General features: G+C 30.9%; 2 protein-coding genes across 3 annotated transcripts; both read right to left on the minus strand.

The window, feature by feature from the left end:
- Positions 1-417: 417 nt before the first annotated feature.
- Positions 418-3,809, minus strand: LOC114189156 (accelerated cell death 11). 2 transcript variants are annotated; one of them, XM_028077861.1, is made up of 4 exons: positions 3,492-3,808; positions 3,194-3,366; positions 1,429-1,574; positions 418-665 (listed from the first exon to the last, which is right to left on the minus strand). In XM_028077861.1, the coding sequence occupies exons 1-4, from the start codon at positions 3,684-3,686 to the stop codon at positions 559-561; spliced, it is 621 nt and encodes a 206-aa protein (XP_027933662.1). In that variant the 5' UTR covers positions 3,687-3,808; the 3' UTR covers positions 418-558. The 2 variants fall into 2 exon arrangements, with proteins under 2 accessions (XP_027933662.1, XP_027933663.1); XM_028077862.1 differs by lacking the exon at positions 418-665 and adding an exon at positions 675-1,340 and having other exon boundaries at positions 3,492-3,809.
- Positions 3,810-9,198: 5,389 nt separating this feature from the next.
- Positions 9,199-11,469, minus strand: LOC114186673 (patatin-like protein 7). The gene is made up of 2 exons (XM_028074649.1): positions 10,415-11,469; positions 9,199-9,977 (listed from the first exon to the last, which is right to left on the minus strand). The coding sequence occupies exons 1-2, from the start codon at positions 11,342-11,344 to the stop codon at positions 9,600-9,602; spliced, it is 1,308 nt and encodes a 435-aa protein (XP_027930450.1). The 5' UTR covers positions 11,345-11,469; the 3' UTR covers positions 9,199-9,599.
- Positions 11,470-25,121: the final 13,652 nt, after the last annotated feature.

The raw sequence follows: 25,121 nt of genomic DNA on the forward strand, positions 1-25,121 counted from the left end.
ATATCTATTATATTTTCAAGAATTATAGTATATTTTTTGATATTATTTTCAAAATAAACGTATAAACATGTCGAAAACTTATACGTATACATAGAAAAAGCAAATCAAGTTTTGTGGCTATAAAACAGAGTTTCTATACAACTTTAATATACTGATATATTTTAAAGACAATCCAATTTGAATTTATTCCCTAAACTAAATTTGAACACCTCAAACGAAAAACAAAGCATAGTCTCCAAACATGGGGAGGCCGGATCCGTAACGACTCCATTTTTCTGACAGAAAAACATTACCATTTTTATTTTACTTTAATTAAATGACATTATCAATTAACCCATCAATTCACAAAGTAATCCTCCAAAACTGAAGGAAAAGCTTACTCGTAAGCCACCGTTACCTTTCAGTGACAATATCAGGTACCATCTCAATAGCCTATAATATCTATTGCAATATAAACAAATTCTATAACAAATGAATACTTAGTAATCATTAATACAAGAACTATGCCATATAATTAACAGTAAATCATATTGTACAATCTCAATTACAATCCAAGATTCACCAATCTATTCCCAAGTCTCTAGAAACAAAGAGTTTGTCGATGTATTGGATTAGAGGTGCTGATGCAGTGACGTAACTTTGCATGTGAACTTTTGCTGTCGCCTCTGAAACAAAGATTCCAATAAAAAATACAACAGAAAAGTGAACATCATAATTACGTCAACTTCAATTTACTAGACAAGTTTGAATAATGTAATATCTGACATGACTTGCCCTTTCCCTATTCTTGTACACTGACTTGATTTACCTTTGAGAAAGAAGGGTAAAAAGAACAACCACAAGAAACAATATGATGAAACGAATAGAAACGATATCATGTTCGTTTTAATCTTTATGCTTCTACAAGCTGTTAAGTACATAGTATACGTTTGTATTTCAGTTAGGAAATTAATTTGAGTTGAAAAGAAACAATTCATTGCAGTTTTTAGATCAACATGAGTTTGTGGTGAAACTTTTCCTCTCTCTAACTAGATCTAAAAAATACCAAACATGTTTGCACAATATTCAATAAAAACTGAAAGTTGGTCTGAATGCTCCACAACTGAAATCCAAACTCATTCATAGACGTGTGGCTACAAAGCAACATTGGATGAGGGAAAGCTATATCATCTAAAAGTGGGTGGTAAGACTGAGATCACTATCACAAACTTCAAGGTTAAACAAGAGATGCAACCGCTAACTTACGATAGGCAGGGTAAAATGATTAACCATTCCTGATTCGTCATGCATAGATTTCACAAAAATGATATCTCACACTGCCTGCCTCCCCTGCTCAAGCTCTAAAAACAACCACACTTTAAATTTTTATTTTTATTTTCAGGATTTAAATTCCAATAAAAGTGCAAGCAGGCCAAATCCTCTACTTACCATCTTCATTGAGTTTCTTCAAAAGTTGTTCCTTTGTAGGAAGGACATACATTCCAGCAGCAACAGCCTTCCTGATTGCCCAACCATGGTGGGGTGCAAACACCTGATCATAAGCTTTGGAAGCTGGATCCTTAAGGGAATTACCCCTGCAGAAAAGACACCCAGTAACTCAGCTCATTTACTATCAGATCTAACGACATGTGTTTCTTACACAGATGTATTTGCTGGCTTCACGTAAGAAACAAACTTCTGCAAATATTTATCAATAATCCAACCCACCTCCGCACAATAAGGCTGTGGATATAAACAAAAAGAATGGAAAATATTCTCAATTTAATCAAATTATTATTTTTCTGTCTTATGAAACAGGTCCGGAAACTGAACCTGAGCCAGTCGGTTGCTGATGAGAGTACTGGAGTGTGCTTACTGGTCACTAGTGGTTAGTTACAAAGAAAACACAGCAGGTAAGAGAATTAGATCAGTTACCAGCCTTAACAGATTGCTCGTATTTTTTACAGAATGAACGTAGGAAATGACAAGGTATGAAAAAGAACCACAAATGAACACATAGTTCAACACTTAACTAGATTCTTTTAAAGGAAAAACACATATGCTAGGCACCACCAACCAAGCCAATAAGATCAGGTGTGACAAAGTTGAAGATTGGACACACAGCTAGGCAGGCCACCTACCTTCCTCCCTTATTCAACAGTTCAAAAAACACAAACTAAATAGATAATTGAAATAAGTGGTAAATATGGAATTTTTATTCCTCGTGCCTTAAGTCATATAAAGCAAAAGGGAAAAAACCCAATCATTACTCTCCTTTTTTCTAACGGATGAAATTAGCTTAACTTTCAGTTTTATTGCACTCTATTTCTACTCTTTGGCAAGGTTTTAGAAACGGTCCATAATCAAGGTTTTTGGTGTCTCCTTGGCCATATTACAACTGCAATCTAGTTTCGGCAAAATCTAGGATGTGACCCAGCTACGACCACAACTTAAACCTAGCTCTTCAATGTCTTAAAATTATTCAACGGATAGCAGCATAGCAAGCATGGAATTATTTATTCCTATTGTTTCACTCATACAAAGCAAAACGGTAAGACCTCAATTATCATTTTTCCACATTGACTATGGCGTACTCGTGGATGAGTAATGGAAGTTATTTCCTTATTTTCATTGCCCTCTATTTCCCTACTTTGGCAAGGTTTTAGATAGCAACCCACAACCACAATCACAGTTGCAAAATCAAGGTTTTTGAGGTCTCGTTGACCATATTGCAACAGCAGTTGCAGTCTATTTATCAGAAAATTTTTCCAAATATGAAACATCGCGACTACACCACAACCACAATTCAAAACCTCACTCCTTACGGTCTTAAAACGAGAATTCTTATTGCTCACAGCTTCATCCATACAAAGCAAAGTTGCAAGATCTCTATCGCCACTCTCCTCAATCCATCCCTTCATTTTCACTGCACTCCATTTCCACTCTCTGGCAAGGTTATAAAAGCAGTCCACAGCAACAACTGTGATGGTAACATCAAGGTTTTGGAGGTCACGGCACCACATCACAACTGAAATTGCGACTGAAACATCAAGGTTTCGGATGTCTCAGCTATCAAGTCGCAACCAAAATTGCAGCCACATTTTTCGATAGCATCAACAGTGACAATTTCCAATAAAATTGTTGAAAACACAATGTCGCAAAGTTCAAATAAAAGAAGTTAAGCAAATAGTAAACAAGTGAGTGATGCACATACTCAGTAACCAGAATCTGCTCAAAGAGTACTCTGACCATGTCAAGTCCGCGCTTCACTCTCAGCAGATTCCGCGTGTGGCTACCTCCCTTCCTGACGGTGCCACCTCGGACATCCAGATCGATCAGAGACTGTAAGCTCTGAATAGACTTCGACGCCTCTGCAAGATCATGAACCTACCACCACACATCAAACACTCAACCACAATCCAAACTAGAAACAGCCATAACAAACAGCATGGAGTGAAAAATAAATAAGAAAAAGGTTTAATTGAAGGATCCTGAGTGAGGGAATCGAATACCTTGGCAACGTAATCCATCTCGGCGAACTTGAAGGCGACACCCAAGCAACCAAAAAGAGGGGAAACGAGAGAACAGGCATGGGAGAAGGGAGCAACCTTCACCTCCGCGTTCTGCGAATCGGTGACGACGCTTGCGAGGTCCTTGAATGCCTCTGCGATTCTCGGCAGAGTTCTGTCACCGTTCCCCTCTGCCATCCACAATGATGATCCTTTTCTTCGCACTCTTCCTCTGTTCTGCTCTGCTATGCTATGCTCAATTCCTGCGTTTGCTTCTTCGGCTTGTTCTAGCGACAACTTTCCAACTTTAAATGGAATCTGGTTTTAGTTTTTATTCTTTTCAAAATTGTACTTTTTCAAATAAAAACATACCATTAATACTTTTTTATATATATAAATGTTGGAAAAATATCCAACACCTTTTTTCGAAATACGATTTTTCTGTCATTAAAATTTATGAAATTGTAAAATTAATTACAAGATCTTGGCCTAAGCTCTATTTAGGTTACACCAAACAAAAAATCACCGAATTCAACATATATCAGAAGAACTCTTATGTTTAACTTAAATCATTTTACAGATTTTTCGAACTAATTCATCGGAAGAACCTATTTTAAGAAACTTCATGTTAACTTAAATGTTAACTCATTTACTTTAGTAATCACTTTATCAATTCCTTACGATGTTTGGATAAATAATAATAATAATTTTTGAACCTATTGACAAAAAAGTGAAATTATTTTATTTTTACTCTATTTAATAAAAGAGACAAGTCTTATATTGCAAACTATTTTGCCTAAGGTTTCATTGATAAAATTGATTAACTAGACATTTTTAATCTTAATAATATAGATTTGTTTTATTGTTATTTTTTATTTGTTTTATTTAATGTGAGACTATAACATCGATAATGTCATCACTGCTGCATCATTAAAAAAAGGTTATATTAATATTTAATTGTCATAAAAAAAAGTATCATATCAACTTAGGACTCCTATTAACAGATAGGTTAAATTATACTTTTAGTCCCCATTTTTGTAGCAAAATTTGAATTTGGTCCCTCAATTATTTTTTATCTTAATTTGGTCCCTATTTTGGGAAATTTGACCAAATCAAGTCCTTTCCCGTTAGTGGTGGAATAACGGTGTTAAATGGGGTGCCACGTGTCAGCTTTTGGATTTTATGATTTTTTTTTATTAATTTTTTAAAAAAAATTTAAAAAAATTAAAATTTTGCCACGTGTCAAGCTGACATCGTGTCACGTGGTAGTGACAGTGCCACGTGTCACTATTTGGAAGGTGTCATTTTCTCATTTTCAATTTGGTCCCTGTATTTTATTTTTTGTCTCAATTTAGTCCCAGTTTTTGTAAAAATTGTGCAATTTTGTCCCTCTTCAAATTGAAACCAAATTTAATTTTTATATAAATATGCACAAATATTTTTATCAAAATTGATATTTCAAGTAAATATTTTTAACAAGATTAAGTTTATTTTAATTTATATTTTACGTTAAACTTTATTTAAAATTGTTTTAAAGTTGTTAATAGAAAATAATGTTAATAAAAAAATTCATAAATTATATTGATATTTTATTACATTATACTTTAATATTATTTTTTATTTGAATTTATATTTAAATAATTACATATTTTTAAATGTGTAAAATTCAATAATTTCTATACAGATATTTTAGTTAGTATAAAAATAACAATTATATAATTTAAGAAAAATTAACTAGTTTATGTAACAATAAAAAACAAATAAATTTAAAATTTGAAAACAATTTTAAGTAAAATTTAATGTGAAACAAATTTAAAGAAACTTGGTTTTATTGAAAATATATAATAAAAATATCAATTTGAATAAAAAAATCAAATTTAATAAAAATATTTGTATAACATTTTATAATTTTTGTTTCAATTTGGAGGGGGACGAAATTGCATAATTTTTACAAAAATTGGGACTAAATTGAGACAAAAAATAAAATACAGGGACCAAATTGAGAATGAGAAAATGACACCTCCCAAATAGTGACACGCGGCACTGTCACTGCCATGTGGCACGATGTCAGCTTGACACGTGGCAAAATTTTAATTTTTTTAAAAGCTTTAAAAAATTTAATAAAAAATCAAAAAAATAATAAAAAAAATCAAAAAATCCAGAAGCTGACACGTGGCACCCCATTTAACACTGTTACTCCATCACTAACGGAAAGGACTTGATTGGGTCAAATTTCCCAAAATAGGGACCAGATTAAGATAAAAAATAATTGAGAGACCAAATTCAAATTTTGCTACGAAAATGGGGACTAAAAGTATAATTTAACCTAACATATACTAAAATATTGCTTATAAAAAAAATACTAAAATAAACAAAATAACGCGGTTATACTTCAATGAGCTTTTTAACAATTTGGAAAGGCTAATTCTTTCTGCACCCCATGATACTACCTGCACCCCTACGTTAATAACAAAGAGATTGAAACAACTTTCTTTGTTGCACTTTTTTGTCGTAGTCATTGTTACCGTAATTGCTTTCAATATATATATATATATATATATATATATATATATATATATATATATATATATATATATATATATATATATATATATATATATATATATATATATATATATATATATATATATATATATATATATATATATATTCCATTGGACTTCACATTTTCATTGTACACTCGTTATTGAGTCATGCAACGATGATCACTTGTTATTCACATTTTTTTTTCTTCTTAAATTGTCTAATTTAGTAAAGTTTTATATTGGTCATTCTGCAATATTTTCATATTACTAACTTCAGAAAGGAAGATGGGTTTATGTAGAATTTCAGAAATTTGTTATGAAAAGTTTGTCATAAAAAAACTTCTCATAAATTTCAATAAGTTTGTTCCAAAAAATTGTTCTGGAAAAACTTATTTTAAAGGTTGTCTCGAAAAACATCTCGGTACGTTTTGGACAGTTTATTCTAAAAGTCTTGATTCAGAAAGCTTGTTCAAAAACTCTTGTTATGCATATACTATTCTACAAACCTTGATTTACAAGATTCCGTAATAAAAAAATTCTAAAATCATCATTAAAATATAGCATGAAAGCTAAAATCATCATTTAGAAAATTATCAGCGTGGATTTAAGAATTATGGGAGTACAGAAAAAGAAAAGCCCTTACCAACAGAAAATGTGATATTTTCTATTCGCCAGCCAAAAGGTGATTCCTGAGTCCGGTTGACTTTAACAAAAAATTCATAGGCCAATTGCTAAATACACTCCCTCTTTTCATTGTTACACTATCATTTTTAATTAAACTAGCATAAATATATATGTGTTATTGTGTCTGTTTATATGCGTTCTTTTAAATATATATAATATTTATTAATAGGTGATGATATTATAATATTATTAAATTAATATACAAAATAAATTTATATTTATTAAATACAAAATAAAGTAAATATAGAAAATATGAAAAAATAATTGTTGTTAATAAAAAAAAAACTTTTCTATAAAAGAACTCTATCTAGATACCAGTAACCAACATTTCCCACACACTCACTCGACCTAAACCCTAAATTGCTATTCATATCTGGACTAAAATTAAAATAATTTAATTTCTTCATAAATTACAAAATTTAATTTGGAGAAAGTCCAAATAAGACAGTTTTTTACGTGTGAATTTATATATAGAGTAATTTTTAATTTAAGAAAAAATTATGCTGAATTTTTGTTTTACTTCTAAAAATACACATGGAGAAGTATTGGAACATGTTTTTATATTGTTTTAAAAAACACTTAATCCTAATAAATTTTGGGTCTAAATATAGTCCAACCCAATTTTTACTTTAATATTAATATTTATGATGTTATTTTTCTCGATCAAATAATTGTTTTGGATTTGAAACGAGATAAATTGATGAAAAATATCTTAATTATATATAGAAATGATAGATATCTTAATTATATATAGAAAGATAATTGATAATTTGTTGTATGACAAAAACTTTTCAATTAGATTATTTATTCGAAGTTAACATGATGCCTGTCTTATTATCCTTCAAGTTGGGACACCTTACTCAGCAGCCCATTATGAAAATACATTATAAAATATCGATTCTTGATACATAGGAGAAAAAACAAATAATACGAATGGACTTATCCTAGAAATACAGGAAAACAGACAGAAGAAGAGCTAAATATGAGTAGAGATAAAATAAATAGCAAAGAAAATATAAATATTCTTTTCATATTTAAAAGTAAAAAATAAAAAATAGTGTTAATTATTATTGTAAAAAAAATTACAGTAATCAAATGTAGTAATACTATAATATATTATAGTTCGGACAATGATATTTTGACAATTAAATTTTAACAATTTTATCTTTTAATTTTAGATGATATTTTTTAAGTGATTTTAAAATATGAAAAAATAAGAAAATGATAAACTACTTAAAAAATATCACGACAGATTGTAAAATAAATTGTTAAAATGTTAAAATTATTTTTCTTAGGATCCTAATTCCAAGTGAATTGTTTTACAACTTTATTTTGCAACAGAATATAAATATAATTAATTATATAATGAATATTGTGTTCTTGGTGTTTTTTCTCTTTTGTTGTGTATATAAAGTATTTGGGAATTTTTCTTCTTTTTTTCATTTTCGTACCAATTAAACCAACAAACTCTTCTTTATTTGTGTTTATTTTTTTCATGGCAAATACACAAGCATTTATATAGAGATGCATATAATCTATAAAAATCATAACGTAATTTGAAATTAATAGTTTAACTAAATAGGAACAGGGTGGATGATGTTAAACTGCTAAAAATGTCACCTATGTTTCTACAAATACAACTCAAGAACACTATAAAGTCCCCTTCAACATTAATACACCCTACCACCCACCACAAAAACTCCCGTGGCAATTCCACTCTCATTTTTCGACCCACCACGTACCTTAATGCATTCAAACCCTGCCAAAAGGGTTTTTTTGTTTAAGCTAAATGGAAATACTTTACCAAAATTGACTTTGAATTATAGAATGTAAATCCAGTAGTAAACATTACAACTTGTACTTTTCACTAAAAATGTGAAAATTGTTTTCTTAGCGCCAAAATAACTTTAATAAAATTCAATTTCAAGTATATACTGTTATTTTTTGTGCTGGTTTTTCCGTGCCAAGTAGTGGTCCTGCATGAAAAATCTTTTCGTAAATTTCAAGCATTGAATACTATTATTATTATTGTCTTGGTATAACAGCATACTCAATTTCAACGTGCTACATGGTGACCACTTATTTTCAAAATACTGAACCAAGACCAGCCCTACACAAAAACGTCAATACTGTGTCACGCGTACGTATTAATCGTGCTAACCTATTCATTCTAAATCATTCCTGCAACTCTCCCACTAAAATACTTTGGGATCACTTAACAATTTCTGTGATTGAATTGGTAATGACTATTATTAAGAGTGAACTGTAACAGCTTCTGGAATGCCAACAAAAATGGCATTTCCAACTTCGATTTCAATTTTACTCGATTTGACGAGCGAAGCTAAGTACAGCCTTAAATTTTATCGCGACCAAATATCCTATTATCAAAACTACCATAGTTTCTAATTCTTTTAAGAGGATTGCAATGTAATGATCCTGTGTTTCCTTTGCAAACAATTTAAAGGTGCAAATGATCCAAATTTCCAAAATCAGTGTTTTTTTTCATTGCATTCATTCAGTCACAATACTACTACTATGAGATGTTCTTACCGAACAGAAAGTACATTTTTCTCTTACAAATCAAGCACAGCTCTAACCTTAACCAAAATTCATCCGGGACAATAGCCATTTACACAAATCACTATCACTAAATACATGTAATATATACGAAAAACTAAAGAAAAAAAAATAATTTAGGAAGGCAGTGGAAGTAGTAGTAAGGATTCGGTTCTGCACAGCTCAGTCTCAATTTGCCTTAATTGGTCCCAAGCGGCAGCTAACCCAACACCACAAACTTAAAAACTCGCATAAAAATTCAACCCAACAATCAAATCTAACTTTGGATGTTCTTCCCTCTAATCTCCATTGTTTGTATTCTCCCTCAACAATTAGAAGACAAAGTGGACAAGGTTGTGGCAGAGGAGGTTCTGCTGGGGGAGGGTGAGGCGTTGTTGTTCTTCAATACCACAGTTGGTAAAATGCTGGTTTTTCTTCTCTCTCCTTCCTTAATTATCTCTCCCCCAAACAACTCTAACTTCTCCAAGTTGGAGTTATTAGCCACCTTCTTCCCTTTGAACAAAACGGATTCAACGTTCTTCTGCCTCAACATCTCCTCCGAAACTGCCAACAAATCCGTCTCTGATTTGCAGGACTTCACCTGCGGGCCCTTGTTCGCCTTCGACATAACACCGTTTGACTGAATCCGCACATAATTGTTCATCCGACAATCACCAAATGCCATTGATACGGCTTGATCAACCTGCATTATTTTATTTTCGTTCCCATCAGAATACATATCTAAACCAATAATTAAAGTAAACCAATTCATTCATTCTTTTTATTATTCTAGTTACATATAATTATATAACCAAATATGTCGGGTGTGTTTGTAAGGTAGTTAACACATTTATTGTCCTCTCTCTCTAACTACCAAATTAATTAAAACTTTATGTTAACAAAGCATATTTTAGCATATGATTGTATTGTTATTTTTATTATTACATTTAATTTATAGGGGATAAAAAGTAACTGGGTTAATTATTTGTATCATGATGATTTCTTTAATTAATCTAAAATGTTTAATTAAAAGAATAAGACTAGAATGTCATTAACTAAACTGTGAATTGCAATGCGTTTTATTTTATAAGATAAGAATGCACATAAAACATGAAGATTATTAAATTTGGTAATTCTTACCATATCAGAAGCACCTTCGCCAGCTATCTTTACGAAACCAGACGGTGATTTAACGGCGTTAAAGTCTGACTCTCCGTTGCCGAGGGAGAGGACGAGAAGGTCAGAGACGCCGTTACAGAAAGGGAACTCGTGTTTGTTATTGAGCACGTGCGTGATGGCGGCAGCTGTTGGATTGTTCATCGCAACGCCTCCATCGACGGCCACTATCTTCGTCCTGCCGTCGACGGACCGCATCACGGTGGGGCCCGCGAAGGAAGGGTCAGCTGACGTTGCAGCGCACACGTCGCTCATCTTGAAATCGTAGCCGTCCATTTCCAGCGCATCGGCGCGCGAGAAAACAAACGGCGCGCGCGTTACGAGGTCGTAGCACGGGATCAGCACTGGCTTCACGGTGTCCCTAAGCGTGCACTCGCCGAACGTCTTTCGGAAGAGCTTCTCCGCCTTGGACTCGGGCCGGAGCACTCGACGGAGGATCCCCGGCCGGCGGGAGATCTTGCGGCGGTTGTCAGAGAGAAATTTCAGCGCCTCCTCCGCGGTGAACAGCGGCTGGCCATCCTTCCCGCGAGTGAAGAGCAGAGCAGCGAGGACACCACCGACACCAGAGCCGGCAGCAGCGTCGAAGAAATCGGCGACGCGCGAGTTCGCGTCGCCAGACTTGCGGCGAAGGCAAGCCTCCAGGTGTGCAAGGGACTTTGCGGCAAGGATGCCTTCAGTGGCGCCGGCGCCGTCAATGCAGAGGATCCTGACTTTGCCGGCGGTGTGTTTCGCCGGTTTCGCGTTTTGAAAGGAATTGGTGCGATTTTCGGCGTCGCCGTAGCCGAAGAGGAAATTGTTCTCGAGAATGGAGAAGATTTCGTTTGTGAGCTTGTCAACTTCGAAGTTAGAGTCAATCATGTTGAGGTTCATTGGAGATGTGGGCATTGCCGCCATTTCTGCAGTTGGAGCGAAGTTTGTTTTAGAGAGAGAAGTTGTAGAGAGAGAGAAAGAGGTTTCGAGGAGAGTTTGAGTTTTGTGTTTGTGTTGTTGAAGAATTGTGATGACGAAGAAAGGTGTGGAAGGTGGGTTTATATAGTGATGAATGAGAGTGAGTGAATGTGACGATCGAAGAACATTCCACCTCCCCGTGGTGGGCGATTAATCGGCACGCGATTTGTGTTTTTGTTTTTCTCTCTTCTTTTTCTGAATTTAATATTGCGTGTTAAGGGATTGGGCAGAGCGAGCGAGGGAACTGTTTTTGAGATAGATGGTACTTTAGAAAATAGCAATAATTTAATAAACTACCAATTTCATCTTTGTCTGAAAATATTAAAATGAAAAAAATTGTAGACATTATTTTCCAACAAACAACTATGGTGTATTTATAGTAAAGTTTAACAAATGAGTATGTGTTATGAAAAATGTTGAAATGTAACCGAAATGTGGTTTAATGTTGGGAGGGAATTGTGTTTGAGATGGGTGAAACTGATGGCACTTAAAAAAATGAAGAGAAAAGCGATGCGTTGAAAGGAAAGTAAAATGAGGAGAGCAGAAACAAAGTTAGAATTGAAGGACTTTATGGTGTGAATTTAAAATGTTGTTGGTGGGTACAGTGTTTGGTTAGTCTTCTTTCTTCTTTTTGTGTTGCACCCTTTTCTTCCGTGCTGTTGCTTTATTCCGGTTGTTTTCAATTCAGATCGTAAATTTTAAAACTTAGTGGGGGGAATGTCATGGTGCTGTTACCAAACGGAACTCTCTTCTTCTTATTTTAGTCTTTCACAACTATAATATTCAGTTTACCAATGTTTAATTGAAAGTGTTTCTGTACACTAAGTCTTTTTTTTTTTTCAATTCTTCTTGGAAGTGGTAGGAGAATGACATGTTAAAGTATTGTTATAGATATTGTTATTTTTTAGGTGCTTATTATTCGTTAAATGTCATTCGGTTACTAGATATAATTGATTTGACACCTTTTCAGAAAAATATAATCTTGAGAAATTTTATAAATAAGAGTTAAAAAAAATTCTCTCAATTTTTGCTGAATTTTGTAATTAACCTCTTTTTTAAATTGTAAATTAATTTAATCCTTCATCTTTAAAAATATGTGTTTAGTAATTCTAACCAAATTTTATTAAATTGATTTAATATTTCAAACATGTTTCTCAATTAACATTAAAAAAAATGTGTCAAATAAAATAAACTACTGAAACGATATCTTTAAAACATTTAAAAAATCAAGTGAATTTAATAAAAATTTGGTTAAAAAGATAAAGACTAAATTCTCACATTTATAAAATTTTAGAATTAAATTTAGCCAAAATTCCATTAACTAATTTCAATATTCACTCAAAATTAAAAAAAAAAACATTTAATCTCATAAATAATTTTAAAATCAACCGAGGTTTATAATAAAACCTCTTCTACACGTAAGATAGTATAATTACATTCAACCGTAACATTCTTAGCTCTTATTTTTAACTAGAGTTTGGTGTGTTTTCAATAAAAAACCGTTTTTAGCAAATTATTTTTTTAACTTTTTAATTATTTTAATTAATCTCTTACTTTTTAAATATTTTTCAACTCTAGTAATATTTATTATATAATATTTTCATATATGTAACATATAATTGACAATAAAAATTTGAATGTCAAATATAAAAAAATATAATATCATAACAAATTTAATATTGAAATGAAAAAATTATAATTATAAAAAATTCAAAAATAGATAATTATATATATATATATATAATGTGTGTGTCTTAGTGGTATTTATATTTAATAAATTTAGTTATTATTCTTTGAGACAAATTCAACCAAATATCTATGAATATGAATTTATTTATTCACCTGTACTACAATTTATATAAAGATATGTGTATTTTGAAAACTCAATTATCCTTCTCCAACTCTTTATGTCATTTCATGTTTTTTTTGGTTGTGCTGACAAAAAGAATACTTTCACATTATAAATTCAATATAGCATGCTCTCAATGTTGAGATTCAATTCTTTTTTTGTCTCAGTCAAATTTTATTCTTATAAGATGTATTATACATATTTTTTAAGTAGTTTTAAAATATAAAAAAATAAAAAATTATTCAAAAATCTGACACATCTTAAGTTATATAAAAAAGTTGTCAAAATTTAATTATTAAAAAATTATATTTTAAAAATATATAACATTTAAGATGTTAATCCACATAAATCATTAAAGTTTCAAATCTTAAAAGATTGATTGTCATTAATAATAGTAATTTAACACATTTGTAGTAAATAAAGATGATATCATTTATTTATCGTCTTTGGGTGAAAACATTTAGAAATTTGGTTTTGATGGAAATTTATTATTTTATATTTTTTTAAAATTTATCATATCTGTTAAATTATTTATAATTTACTTTTTTTTATTTCGCTCTTATTGATTAAAAGAATCTTACCTTTTTATATTTTGTGTTCTTTATTTTTATCACTCTATTTTAAATCCGTCTTTAACCTTTGTTCAGATCAAGGAATGTATTGTTGCTACAAACAGATATGTGAGTACTTGAGATGTTTGTTTTTACAGGTTTGAGGGAAAATGTTGCGACGAATTGAGAGCGATGAATATAATGAACCATCTTACGTTTTGAAAAGACGTGCAAGTATGTATTGTTCAAGTTCTTTTGAAAGACCAAAACAACCTCTTCATTCATGTGGAAGCAAAAATTTGTTCCTTATGTTGTTTTTATTCTCCCAATTTTCTTATTTTATTACTTTTTAAGCATATAATAACACTAGTAATAATAATAATAATTTTACTATTTATATTTAAATTTATCACCTTTATCCTCGTGAATAAAATGATAATTATATAATTTTATCTATCATATATATCACATCATATGTAAATATTTATAAGTTTTCATCTCAAATCCACTTAAATTATATCATTTTTCTCTTAATTCAAACAATATGATAGTCTCATTTTTATTTTCTGAAATTCATCCATTCACTCTTCCTCAAATTCTCATTCAAGTCCAAGCACACCATTAAAATTTAGAGTAATTTAAGTAAAAAATAAATGAAATGAAAATCTATCGATAGAGTTTATAGGATATTTGAGTGAAAAAGAAATGAAAAAACATGAGTTGGAGGGATGAAAGAGTGAAGCTACGTAGACATACTTTAGACAGTGTAGTGTAGGCACCAAACTTGTACGGTCACTATTCCATAGCCTCATAGCTCATGGTTTTCCTTTTTTGGACTCTTTCAAGTCTCTTCTTCTTCTTATCATTCTCATTCACACACTCACCAAAGGGAAGGTCGGTTATTTTGTCTTTCATCCTCCGAAAAAAAAAACACAAATCATTCTTCTAACATTTTTACCACCTTCTAACTACAATACAAGTTCCACCCATCATTTCCAATAATAATACCATACTTCTCATTCTCAAAACAACTTCAATCTTGTTTCATTGATACAATAGTGCCAAGAATGTCAATATTTTAAGAAAAAGATAATATTTTTTTTTATTTCTTTACCACGTTGAATGATTTATTATACGGAAATTTTTTACGCGTAGCTTGGTCATCGATTATTTTTAGGAATATTGTGAAAAATGTAATCAGAAATCTATAGTAGAGTTGAATCCAATAGTGAAATAAAAAAGAAAAAGATATCGTGTTATTAAGATGGTTAAATAAAACATTCATAAAAAAATATAAAATATTAAAAGATATTACTATAAAAATGGTTAAAATAAGATTTGAACTTGGAATTTCATTAAATTGGAATTTCGTCGCCATTATATAAAGAAACATTGGCCCAAAAATTTATGAAGAATGCTTTTGATGTCGAGATTTAAATGCATTAGGCCATTCACAACCAAAGAGGGACGTCCCACGTGTGCAAAAACCAATTGTTGGTTATGAAATAATGAGAGCAGTGCCAAAGATACTCATACGATATTTTCTTTGGTGTGTAATTGCAAATTTATTTTTTATTCTAGTTAAAAATAAATTTTAAATTAACTGTTTTGTTCATACAAAATTACATTTTTATATTGTATTATTGTTAATCGCTTTTACATTTATAAATTGTGTTCGTCCTGCTAGTTTAAACTGTTAAATAATGCAAATTAAGTTGAATTAGTTTAAATTTTGTGCGTGATCACATTTTTGTTTGTTCATTTTAATCTATTAGTTGTTGGATGAAGTCACACGATAGCCTAAGCAATGTATGAAAAAAAGGAGGTTTCAGTATGAACTTCATATAAGGGCAGACATAATTCATAATAAAGTGATGTAAATGTAAAGGCATATTTCAGTAAAGATGCAGATACTGAAATTAATGAATTAAATCGGTTAAAAGAATGTTGGATTACAAGACATTACACGTATAAGAACAAGATAAATTTCTTTTATTGGTAAAACGAAACGACAAGAGCAATCAACATATGTTTTTTTATTTTATGTTTTGGGATATATAAAACAATCTTTATGTTTGTAATTTTTATTATTTTTATATTTGTAAAAGGATCGAACATCCAAATATTTTCTATAATCAATTAATTCTTTATTTTTGATAAAAAGTGTATACTCATAAATAAATAATAAAATGTTGAGACTTTTTCATATAAGTTCATATGTAAATTGATGTACAAAATGTTTAAAATTGGACACTAACATATTTCTAAAATGAGGTTTTTACTCACTCATATATTATCATCTTGTTTTTGTTATGTGTTGTTTGAGAGAGGATTACCAGAAACATAAATCACTAATGAGATATGAATCCAACTTACATATAAGGGATTGACATCACCTCTAATTCAAAACTTTAAAATCTTAAAACAATAAATTTATAAGTCTTCATCCTTATATGGTGTTCAATTTGTTTATTTTTACTTAATGTAAAATTTATTCATACTCACGCTCTTTGCCCTCTTTTTCATTAGTTAGTAACCAATATAAGAAATCTTCACTTTTGAAATCCATAACATTTACATCAATTACAGATCTAATATAAAATCAATAGTACATCCAATGTAAAATGTCTAGAACGTATAATGTTGAAATTCTTGATTTCAGTAAATGAATTAATAATTTAACAACTTTTACGGAATATAGAAATCAAGCCATATATGTAAATGTGGAATCATGCAAAACCGTTTCTCTCCCAGATTTGGATAAAATAAAATAGAGAGAGAAAAGTAGGAGAAGACAAGCATTAATGGGAGAACGTGCGTTTACAAGTTGCCATAGGAATCAGTACTAGAAATAAATTGATGGATTAAATCTCGTAACATTAAAATCTCTTTTCAAGAATTGTACTTTGAATTTGCAACTTGAATGAATACAGAACATAGACTACTAACTAGACTGTGGTGGGTAGGGCAATAATATTACAGTGATTATTTCGATTGGGGAGAGTAAAAGAAAGAAGGGAATCCAACAACAACACATCGTTAATGTTGGATTGTTAAGGATGTTTTTGAGTGGTAGAAATAGTAAATGTAAGAATATGTTACGTGAAAGAAAGTTGATTGATATTTTGGACAGTAATGTTGGGGATGAGATTCGGTATCAGGCAGGGAGTGTTACGTCGCTGGTGAAGAGCATTGGTGGGTAGTGTAAGGGTCAGAGGCAAAATCTGAGTAGGGCCTCTCACAAAGATGTGGTCTCACTCACAGATCTTACCCTTTTTCTCTTTCTCTTCCATGCATTCTACGCTCGTACCGACAATGAATCGTTTCTTCTCTTCACTTTTTCTATCTCTCTAATTTCTCCACTTTATGATGTTCTTGTTTTAAGGCGAAAACAAACAAAATGCCAGGTTCACCGTAACACAGATTAAGCCATACCTATGTATATCTAACAATTGAAAAATCACACAGCTCAATCATGAAGATCTCTTGAATATTGTGGTGATATATGTATATTTATGAAACGATGTATCTGTTTTTAGTATTAAAAAATAATAGTTGACCCTGGCCCCTTCTCTAAAATACAGTTTGAGTGACAGTACCACTCTCTCAAACCGTACCATAGAAGTCCATTGACGCGTACCAGTGTACCAACTGCTAGTGCTTAGCTGTGCTCATCAGACTCGAGCTATGCCAAAACCACAAGGTTGTACAAAAATCACATACATCATCTCAACTTGTTGCTACAAATTTGTTTCATGGAACACAAAAATCAATAAACAAAAAAGAAATAAAAACAGAACAGAAATGAAAAAAAAAAAACACGTCTGGTATTGAAGTGAAATGAGTAAAAATAGGTAGCTAAAAATGTTTGATTTATAATAAAATAATAGGAAAAAAAAATGAACTGTTATGAATTTTATCAATCAATCTTGATTTTTTTTCCTTTTTATCTTTTCTATTTTCATCGCAAAATTGGTATTTTATGTAAATTTTAATGTATTTCCTTACAAATTAGCGATGAAATTATTGTTCATAGGATTAACCAATATGATATGAAATTTCATATTTTTTATCACAAAAATAACACATTTTCATTAATTTTCTTTTTTTTTTAACCATGATATTGAACCGTTGACGATCAACTAATTGAGAGTATGTTTGGTTTAATTAATTTTTGAAACCACACACAGATGGATTATGCGTTAGAAAATCAATTCTAATCGGTTCTATATCACTTTGATGTAAAATCAAACATGTACTGAATCTTACAAAAAAAAAAATTGTAATAATGTTTGTCTTGACTTATATATTGTAAATTGATTTTATCTCTAGTTGATTGGATCTCTGACACACCTCTCACATCGAGACATAATCATTTTGAACATGAAACTATATATTATATATTCATACATGATTCAACAAGAAATAACACAATAAACTTAACATACTACAAATTTTGTTAAGATATAATTTTTAAATGATCCTGATATCATTTTAAAAACTAAATTTTAAATCTAAACCAACCTTACTAAATTGGTTCCTAAGATAAAGTTTGTCCTAACTTATCTTTAGTTAATGTGAGATCTCTAATTAATGAAATAATGTCTAGATTTTGTTCATCATAGTTATAGAGATTTAGGAATGACAAAAATACTCGTGCACGTGGGTACCTGCAGATAAAATTTGTGATAAATAGTTGGTACTAATACTCGCTTATAAACGGATCGGATGCGAGTATTATACTATCTGTACCCGCGAATATCCGTTACACATAAAAATAAAAATTATATTTATATTTATATTTTATAAATTAAATTAAATTAATATTTTGTTAAATTAAATTAAATTTATATTAAATTTTATTTATATTTTATTGTAATTTTATTTATATTTTATTTTAAATGATTATAAAATATATTTTTTTAAATATTTACGGGTATCCATGAGTATCTGCGGCTTTTAAAATATTCGCGGATATTTTTTAAACGGGTACCCACACGGATATCGAAACGAGTAACATGCAAATTTTTTTATTGGAAGTCGGATTGTGTATAGGCACTATCTGTACCTGACCCAACCCGTTGTCATTCCTAATATAGACCAATTTTTCAATATATGAAAAAAATAATTTTTTTAATGTTCATGTTTGTAAATTTATGAAGTATAGTTATATATCCACCACAATATACCACACAATCTGAAAATGGTATAAAAGATGGAGAATGAGATAAAAAAAGGAAAATGAAAGCGATGAGGCCGAAAGAAATAGAAATCACACATGATATTCTTGACATATTATGATTTACGATTTGGTTGTGATGGAATTGAATACTTTTGAGATGAAAATTATATATAGACGTGTACTTGCTTGGGAGAATGACAAGTAGTCAAATACGTACATATGGGGTCAACCGAAGGACGAAGGTCACAATTTGAGAGCTGTATGAGGCAGCCATACTCATAAATTACCAACCAATCAAAGGTTAACTGTTTTCACTCTGTCGGCGCCACATCATGAATTCCTTCATTAACTAATTTTTCAATTCAAATTATTTCAATCTTATGGCAAAAACTACACTTCACTTCATTTTTCTTCATTAATATTAATCCTAAACTACTCTCACTATACTTCCTCTTATCCCTTGTCCCTTTCCTTTTGCTCTCTTGCTACGAGGGCGTGCTCAAATTATTATTCCAATAAATAGTTTATTTATTTATTCTATATATCACTAAACACACAAAAAATGCTTTTATGGTTGACTTTTCAATGTGAAGAGCAAAAAGTAAGAGTTGACTCATGCTCTGTCATAACAAAAAGTCATAAGAGGCAATAGAGTTTTGGAGTTAATCCAACAAATTAGCTAAATACATTATCCTATTATATAGTTTTAAATTGAACGATCTAATAAAAAAAGAAGCTTCAATAGGTGTAGTTGGAGCCCAGTTCTTCGGTTGAGGTCAACTTGGATCTATTCCCCTAACCGATGTAAATGATTGTGATCACAAATTAAGTTGAATCACACTTCACAATCCATCGTTTTCATGTTGTCGTCACCCAATTACTGCCGGAATTAACAAGGATTTCGGGAGTGATTGATCTAACTCACTAACCCAATCCTCAATGGGTCCTTTTCTCCAATGTGACAGCAAAATCATGATCCAAAATCTCACCAAAAACCTAAAAGAGAAACATGAAACTGGTCGAGAGTGAAATGTTTCGCTTTTCCTCGTTCCTTAGATGGCGGGTCAAAAAAATCATAACAAGTATATGTTTTTACGCTTTTCCTCGTTGCCTTGCTTTTCACTTAACTTAATTATCCGTGTTTAATTACTCTCGCAATTGGTCCACACACACATATGTTGGATAAAATAAAAATCGTTTACTTTGCTAACGATTTCCTCGTACAGTCACCGACGCCCAAGTGCAATGGTCTGAAAAATAAAATGGAAAATGTTTGTAGGGTGGGATATTTGTGAATCTTGGGCATGTATGTGGGTGGGGACACCGTCAAAGGTAGCGTTAGGTGAGAATAGAATTTGCATTTGCATGTCAAACAAACTTAATTAGAAGCCAACATTGTCGCCACCAAGTGTTGTCGGGGCCACCACCGTCCGTAATCCAATTAATTAGTATCACGCTTCTTTCTCACCGGACAAAATGGGTTTGTTTTAGGGTCCTTGATCATGAGTTTAGCCCTTTAATCATTGAGGTTTGTTAGACTAAAAATATGTTTGTGTATGTACATAAGTATGTGAACCTCTCAATAAAGTGTCTCACAGTGGAAAAATTGGCCTTGCCCACACGCTTGTATATTTACACATTCCATGGGGGACCATGCTTTTTCGTGTCCCTTCAAATATCAAAATCTTTGACTCTGGGCAACATTATGCAAAGCTCTATATTGCTCATACCTTTCTTAATTGCTTCTACTGTTTACGGATACAAACTAACAATTCAATTGGATTTATACGCCTACCTTTTCAAATACCATTTTGTTATCAATTTTAATATCATTAATCTTTTCCTCTCGATCGTCACCTTCGAACTTCACTTTATCTTATATAGGCATTTTGTTTTTTTATCTTGCACACGGAACACAATGTTAGTATGAAAAGATAGATTGCATGACTCAGAAACTGACAAATCGTTTGTTTGAGCATTAATGTACTACTACATTCTCTGTGGTAATTAGGACTCAAATTTATATATTATCAATGAAAAAACGAAATTATGAGAGAGGATCTAATTTAAAATATCAAGTTAAGTTCTTTAATAAAGATTAGTTATTTTTAAGGTTAATAAATATTTTCTACTGCAAAAATAAATTTAATATTGGTCCATCCTGCTAAAGGTAGTAATATATTTTGGGATTTCCAAATTAGGTTTAGAAATAAATTTTAAGTTTGTTCCTTTTTACTAATAATAGATTTCTTAATAATTGTTTTCAAGGTTTATAAATGTAATTGTCAGACATGTCAAAAGAATCCGTATTTGCAGTTATCTGCAGATAAAATCTGTAATGAGGAGAAAATGAATATTAAAAATGAATATCTGTTGATAACAAGTACGAATATTTTTTATACCGTATGTTAACGGGGTGGGTACGAGTATTATAGTATCCGTACCCGTGGATATTCGTACTCACTATACTTTAATTTAAATTAAAAAAATATGAAAACATAAATACATTGATTTTGAATGGGTTATTTTTTATCAATTGATTTTAAAAAATTTCTATTTATTTGTAAATTGTCATTCAACACTATTTCAATGGATTATTTGCACTTTGTTTGAAATTTATAAATATTATGCATTGTATTTTTATTTGAAATTATGATTAGAAGTTGTTGTTAAATATTAATTTTTTTTTGTAAATACCTGTGAATATTAAAAAAAATATGCAGGTACCCGCATAACGAATACCCAAACAGATATAGGTAGGACAAATTTTTATTCAATGGATAAGGTATATTGGAACTACTATCCATACTCAATCTGTCCTATAACATCCCTAATAATTCCTCACAAACATTAGAATGACTTTGAAATTTCTAGCTTAAACATGCTTTTAGCTTATGCTGTAACATTTTGACACAAAAAATCCTCGTGTGCTCGATAAGTAGTTTGTTTTGATACAGTTAATTATGTTTTTTATTGTTTAAAAATTAAAATTAAAGACAGTTTAAATATTTTAATTTTAATTTTCTAATTCAAATGTGATGATTAATCTTAAAAATATTATTTCAATTAGAACAATTATGTACAAAGTTCACGTGTCATGTCTTTGAAAGTTTTTCTTTAATTTATTAAGTTATTTAAATTTGTATTGAATATGATAAATATTGTTTCAGAAAAATAGTCAAAGTTGACAATGAACTTGAGTCCCGAAATATATGTTATTTTCTAGATCTATATTTAGATATATAATAAACTCTCTTTTTTATCATTCATCACAATTCTACTAAATTCAAATTGGTTAATTGTTTCTCATGAAAAATGTTTATAAAGTGTGCATAAAATTTACAGAAAAATGCTTATATAATATATAAAAAATTTGCCCGAGAACATCTCACAAATTACAGTAATAACACTGTTACTAATTAAAGTATTACAATTTCATTACAATATCCTGTGAATTTTTTGTTATATAAAATGGTAATGTCATTATCATTGCCGTTTAAATGGTACGCAGTTGCTATCATCTTGTAATGTCTGCATGATATTCAGCACTTCTGCATCAACATTTGTCTCTTGAAGCTGTTCCTTTCATTGGTATTATTATAACAAAAGCTATATGATAGCAAAATGTATGTAACCGACGATAATTGCATTTTTTTTTTCAAATTATTGAACTATATTTTTTTATGTACGCTGATATTAATATAATTTAAGACTTGGTGGTCATGATTTAATTCTACAACCAGTTCATAGTTCTTTTGACACACGTATATATTCAAGTAATTGCATATTAAATAAATTTTTGTGCCTGAATGTTAAGAGGAGTAGATTTAACAAATTTGGTTAGTATTTATTTAGCCAATGTCAACTTTTGCATAAAGAAACTTAACAAATTGGTATTGTCCGCTTTGGAACATTTTAGCTCCGTCACGGTTTTGTCCTTAAAAGACACCTTGGAGGATGGAGGGAGGTAGGAGTATTTAAACTTCGCTTGACCTCGACTCCTAAGCAATGTGGAACTTATTGGGTGTACCGGAACAACAAGGGAAGTTGAAGGGGAGTTGTCGGTCCCCACGGTGGGCGCCAATGTTCCGATTCCGATTCAAGTTCATCCGGCAGCCATCGTTTAGGAACAATCACCACATTCCCGAGGTATTGTCCGCTTTGGAGCATTTTAGCTCCATCACGATTTTGTCCTTAAAAGACTCAAGTTCTTCAATCAGTTCTATTTGAAAAAACAACAATAGACAAAAAGATATTACAAAAATATAATCTAAATATTAACTTTTGGAATATTCCAAAATATGTGCATGTAGTTTTTCTTTTTTGTTACTTTTTGTTCATAGAGCAACAATGCGCTCTTTAATTCACAAAGGAAGATGATATGTTTTATCTTTTGACTCTTCAACAATGCAAATAATAGTTAAATTCTTTTTCTACTAGCTAGAGTAACATCATATTTTCTTCTCCATGACATCGCATTTTGTTAGTAATAGCATATCCATAATCCTACTCAGAAACTTGGTAACTGATTCACCATCCTTCATTTGTAGTAACTCGAAATCCCTCCTCATTTTTTCTTCACTAAATTCCAAATGTGTTTATAAGTATCTTTTTGCAAATAATAGTCTTCACGAATAAAAGAAGATCAATAGACTAGAAAATATAATGTTTTGGTTACGTCTTTTAGGTTTTCTAGTCTCAAATTTTGTTTTCTGTGCATCTGTATTAATTAGCAGTCGGTGACCTAGATGCTCTGACACGCCTCATAAATGGCGTGTCTCGTGTCCGACACGTATCGGACACCGACACTCGTACGATACTTGTAGGACACACTATGTCTAATCTGAAAAATATTTTTTTATCTTTGACATGATTTTGATGATTAAAATAAGGAACAAATCTTATTCTATCACTACTTTTCGCATATTGGATATTAGATAGATAGATTGAATTCATTTTTGTGTTAGTTGACAATGTGTTAGTTACAATTTCAAACTTAACATGTATATACACGACGTGTCCCGTGTCTTATGTTTTTTCAATTTAGTCGTATCTCCGCATCCGTGTCCGTGTCGTATCCGTACCCGTGTCCGTATCCGGGCAACATAGGTCGGTGATGTTCTTGAACTCTAAATTCAAATATCGGTACTCTAATTATCGAAAAATAACAACTCTTTCAAAATTGGAATCAGTGAGCATGGGATATGATAATTAACTAGGAAGGAAGAGAACTGATGAAAATCATAAGGCTCTTGACACAATTGAATACGAGTTTCTCTGTTTTTGAGAACAAATAAATGTTATATTAGAAGCTGAAAACATATATATAAGCAGGAATACAACAAGTACTACACGTCATCTTAAAATTTTGGAAACTACGTATTACTCGAAAAACCTCACTAATATGGATGACATTACCTAATATATTATATATTTAGTTATTTTAATTTCACCCTATTAGATTAATTTTATATAAAAAGAGTACAAAAAACATGTGTAGGCATGGACATGGAAAAGTCAACATAAGAAAAACTTTTTCTGCTGTTTTGGTTGTTCCAATCCTGAACATAGTGTTGCTACAACTACTTCAAGTTATTTATTAATATTTATGTCGCCATCTATTAGTGACTACTTTTCTAACCTAACTAAACATGCATAATCATGGACCGAAAGCAAATACCTTCCTGTTAAGTATGTTAGCCTTGAATTTAAAAAATGTTGAATCACAAAGTTGGTTACGTGTAAGCCGATAAGAAGTGAGTAATAAAATGTTTTTGGTTCAAAGTTTTGGTAGGGGAGCTCACAACCTACGGCAATGGAGTAACAAGACAAGATTTATACACATAAAAAATTGTGTGTGTGTGTTTTGTGTGGGATGAAAAGGCAAGTTAAATATGGTTTAAATAGTGTGCCATGTCGGATGGTTGAGAATAGTATACAGAATTGATGATGAACAGAGGGTTTGTATTATTGCGCAGCATCTTATCTTATACGGAAAACAATGGGTTTGATATTGAATAAATGACAAGTACACAGAGAGACATATTCTAGATATAAATAAGAAAAACTACACGTGTGAAGAAAAGAAAGGCGAAAAAAGGCATGATTACGAGAAAGACCAAAATAGGGAAGATGACATTC

The sequence above is a fragment of the Vigna unguiculata genome, chromosome 6 (assembly GCF_004118075.2).
Source record: "Vigna unguiculata cultivar IT97K-499-35 chromosome 6, ASM411807v1, whole genome shotgun sequence".
Classification (NCBI taxonomy): Eukaryota; Viridiplantae; Streptophyta; class Magnoliopsida; order Fabales; family Fabaceae; genus Vigna; species Vigna unguiculata.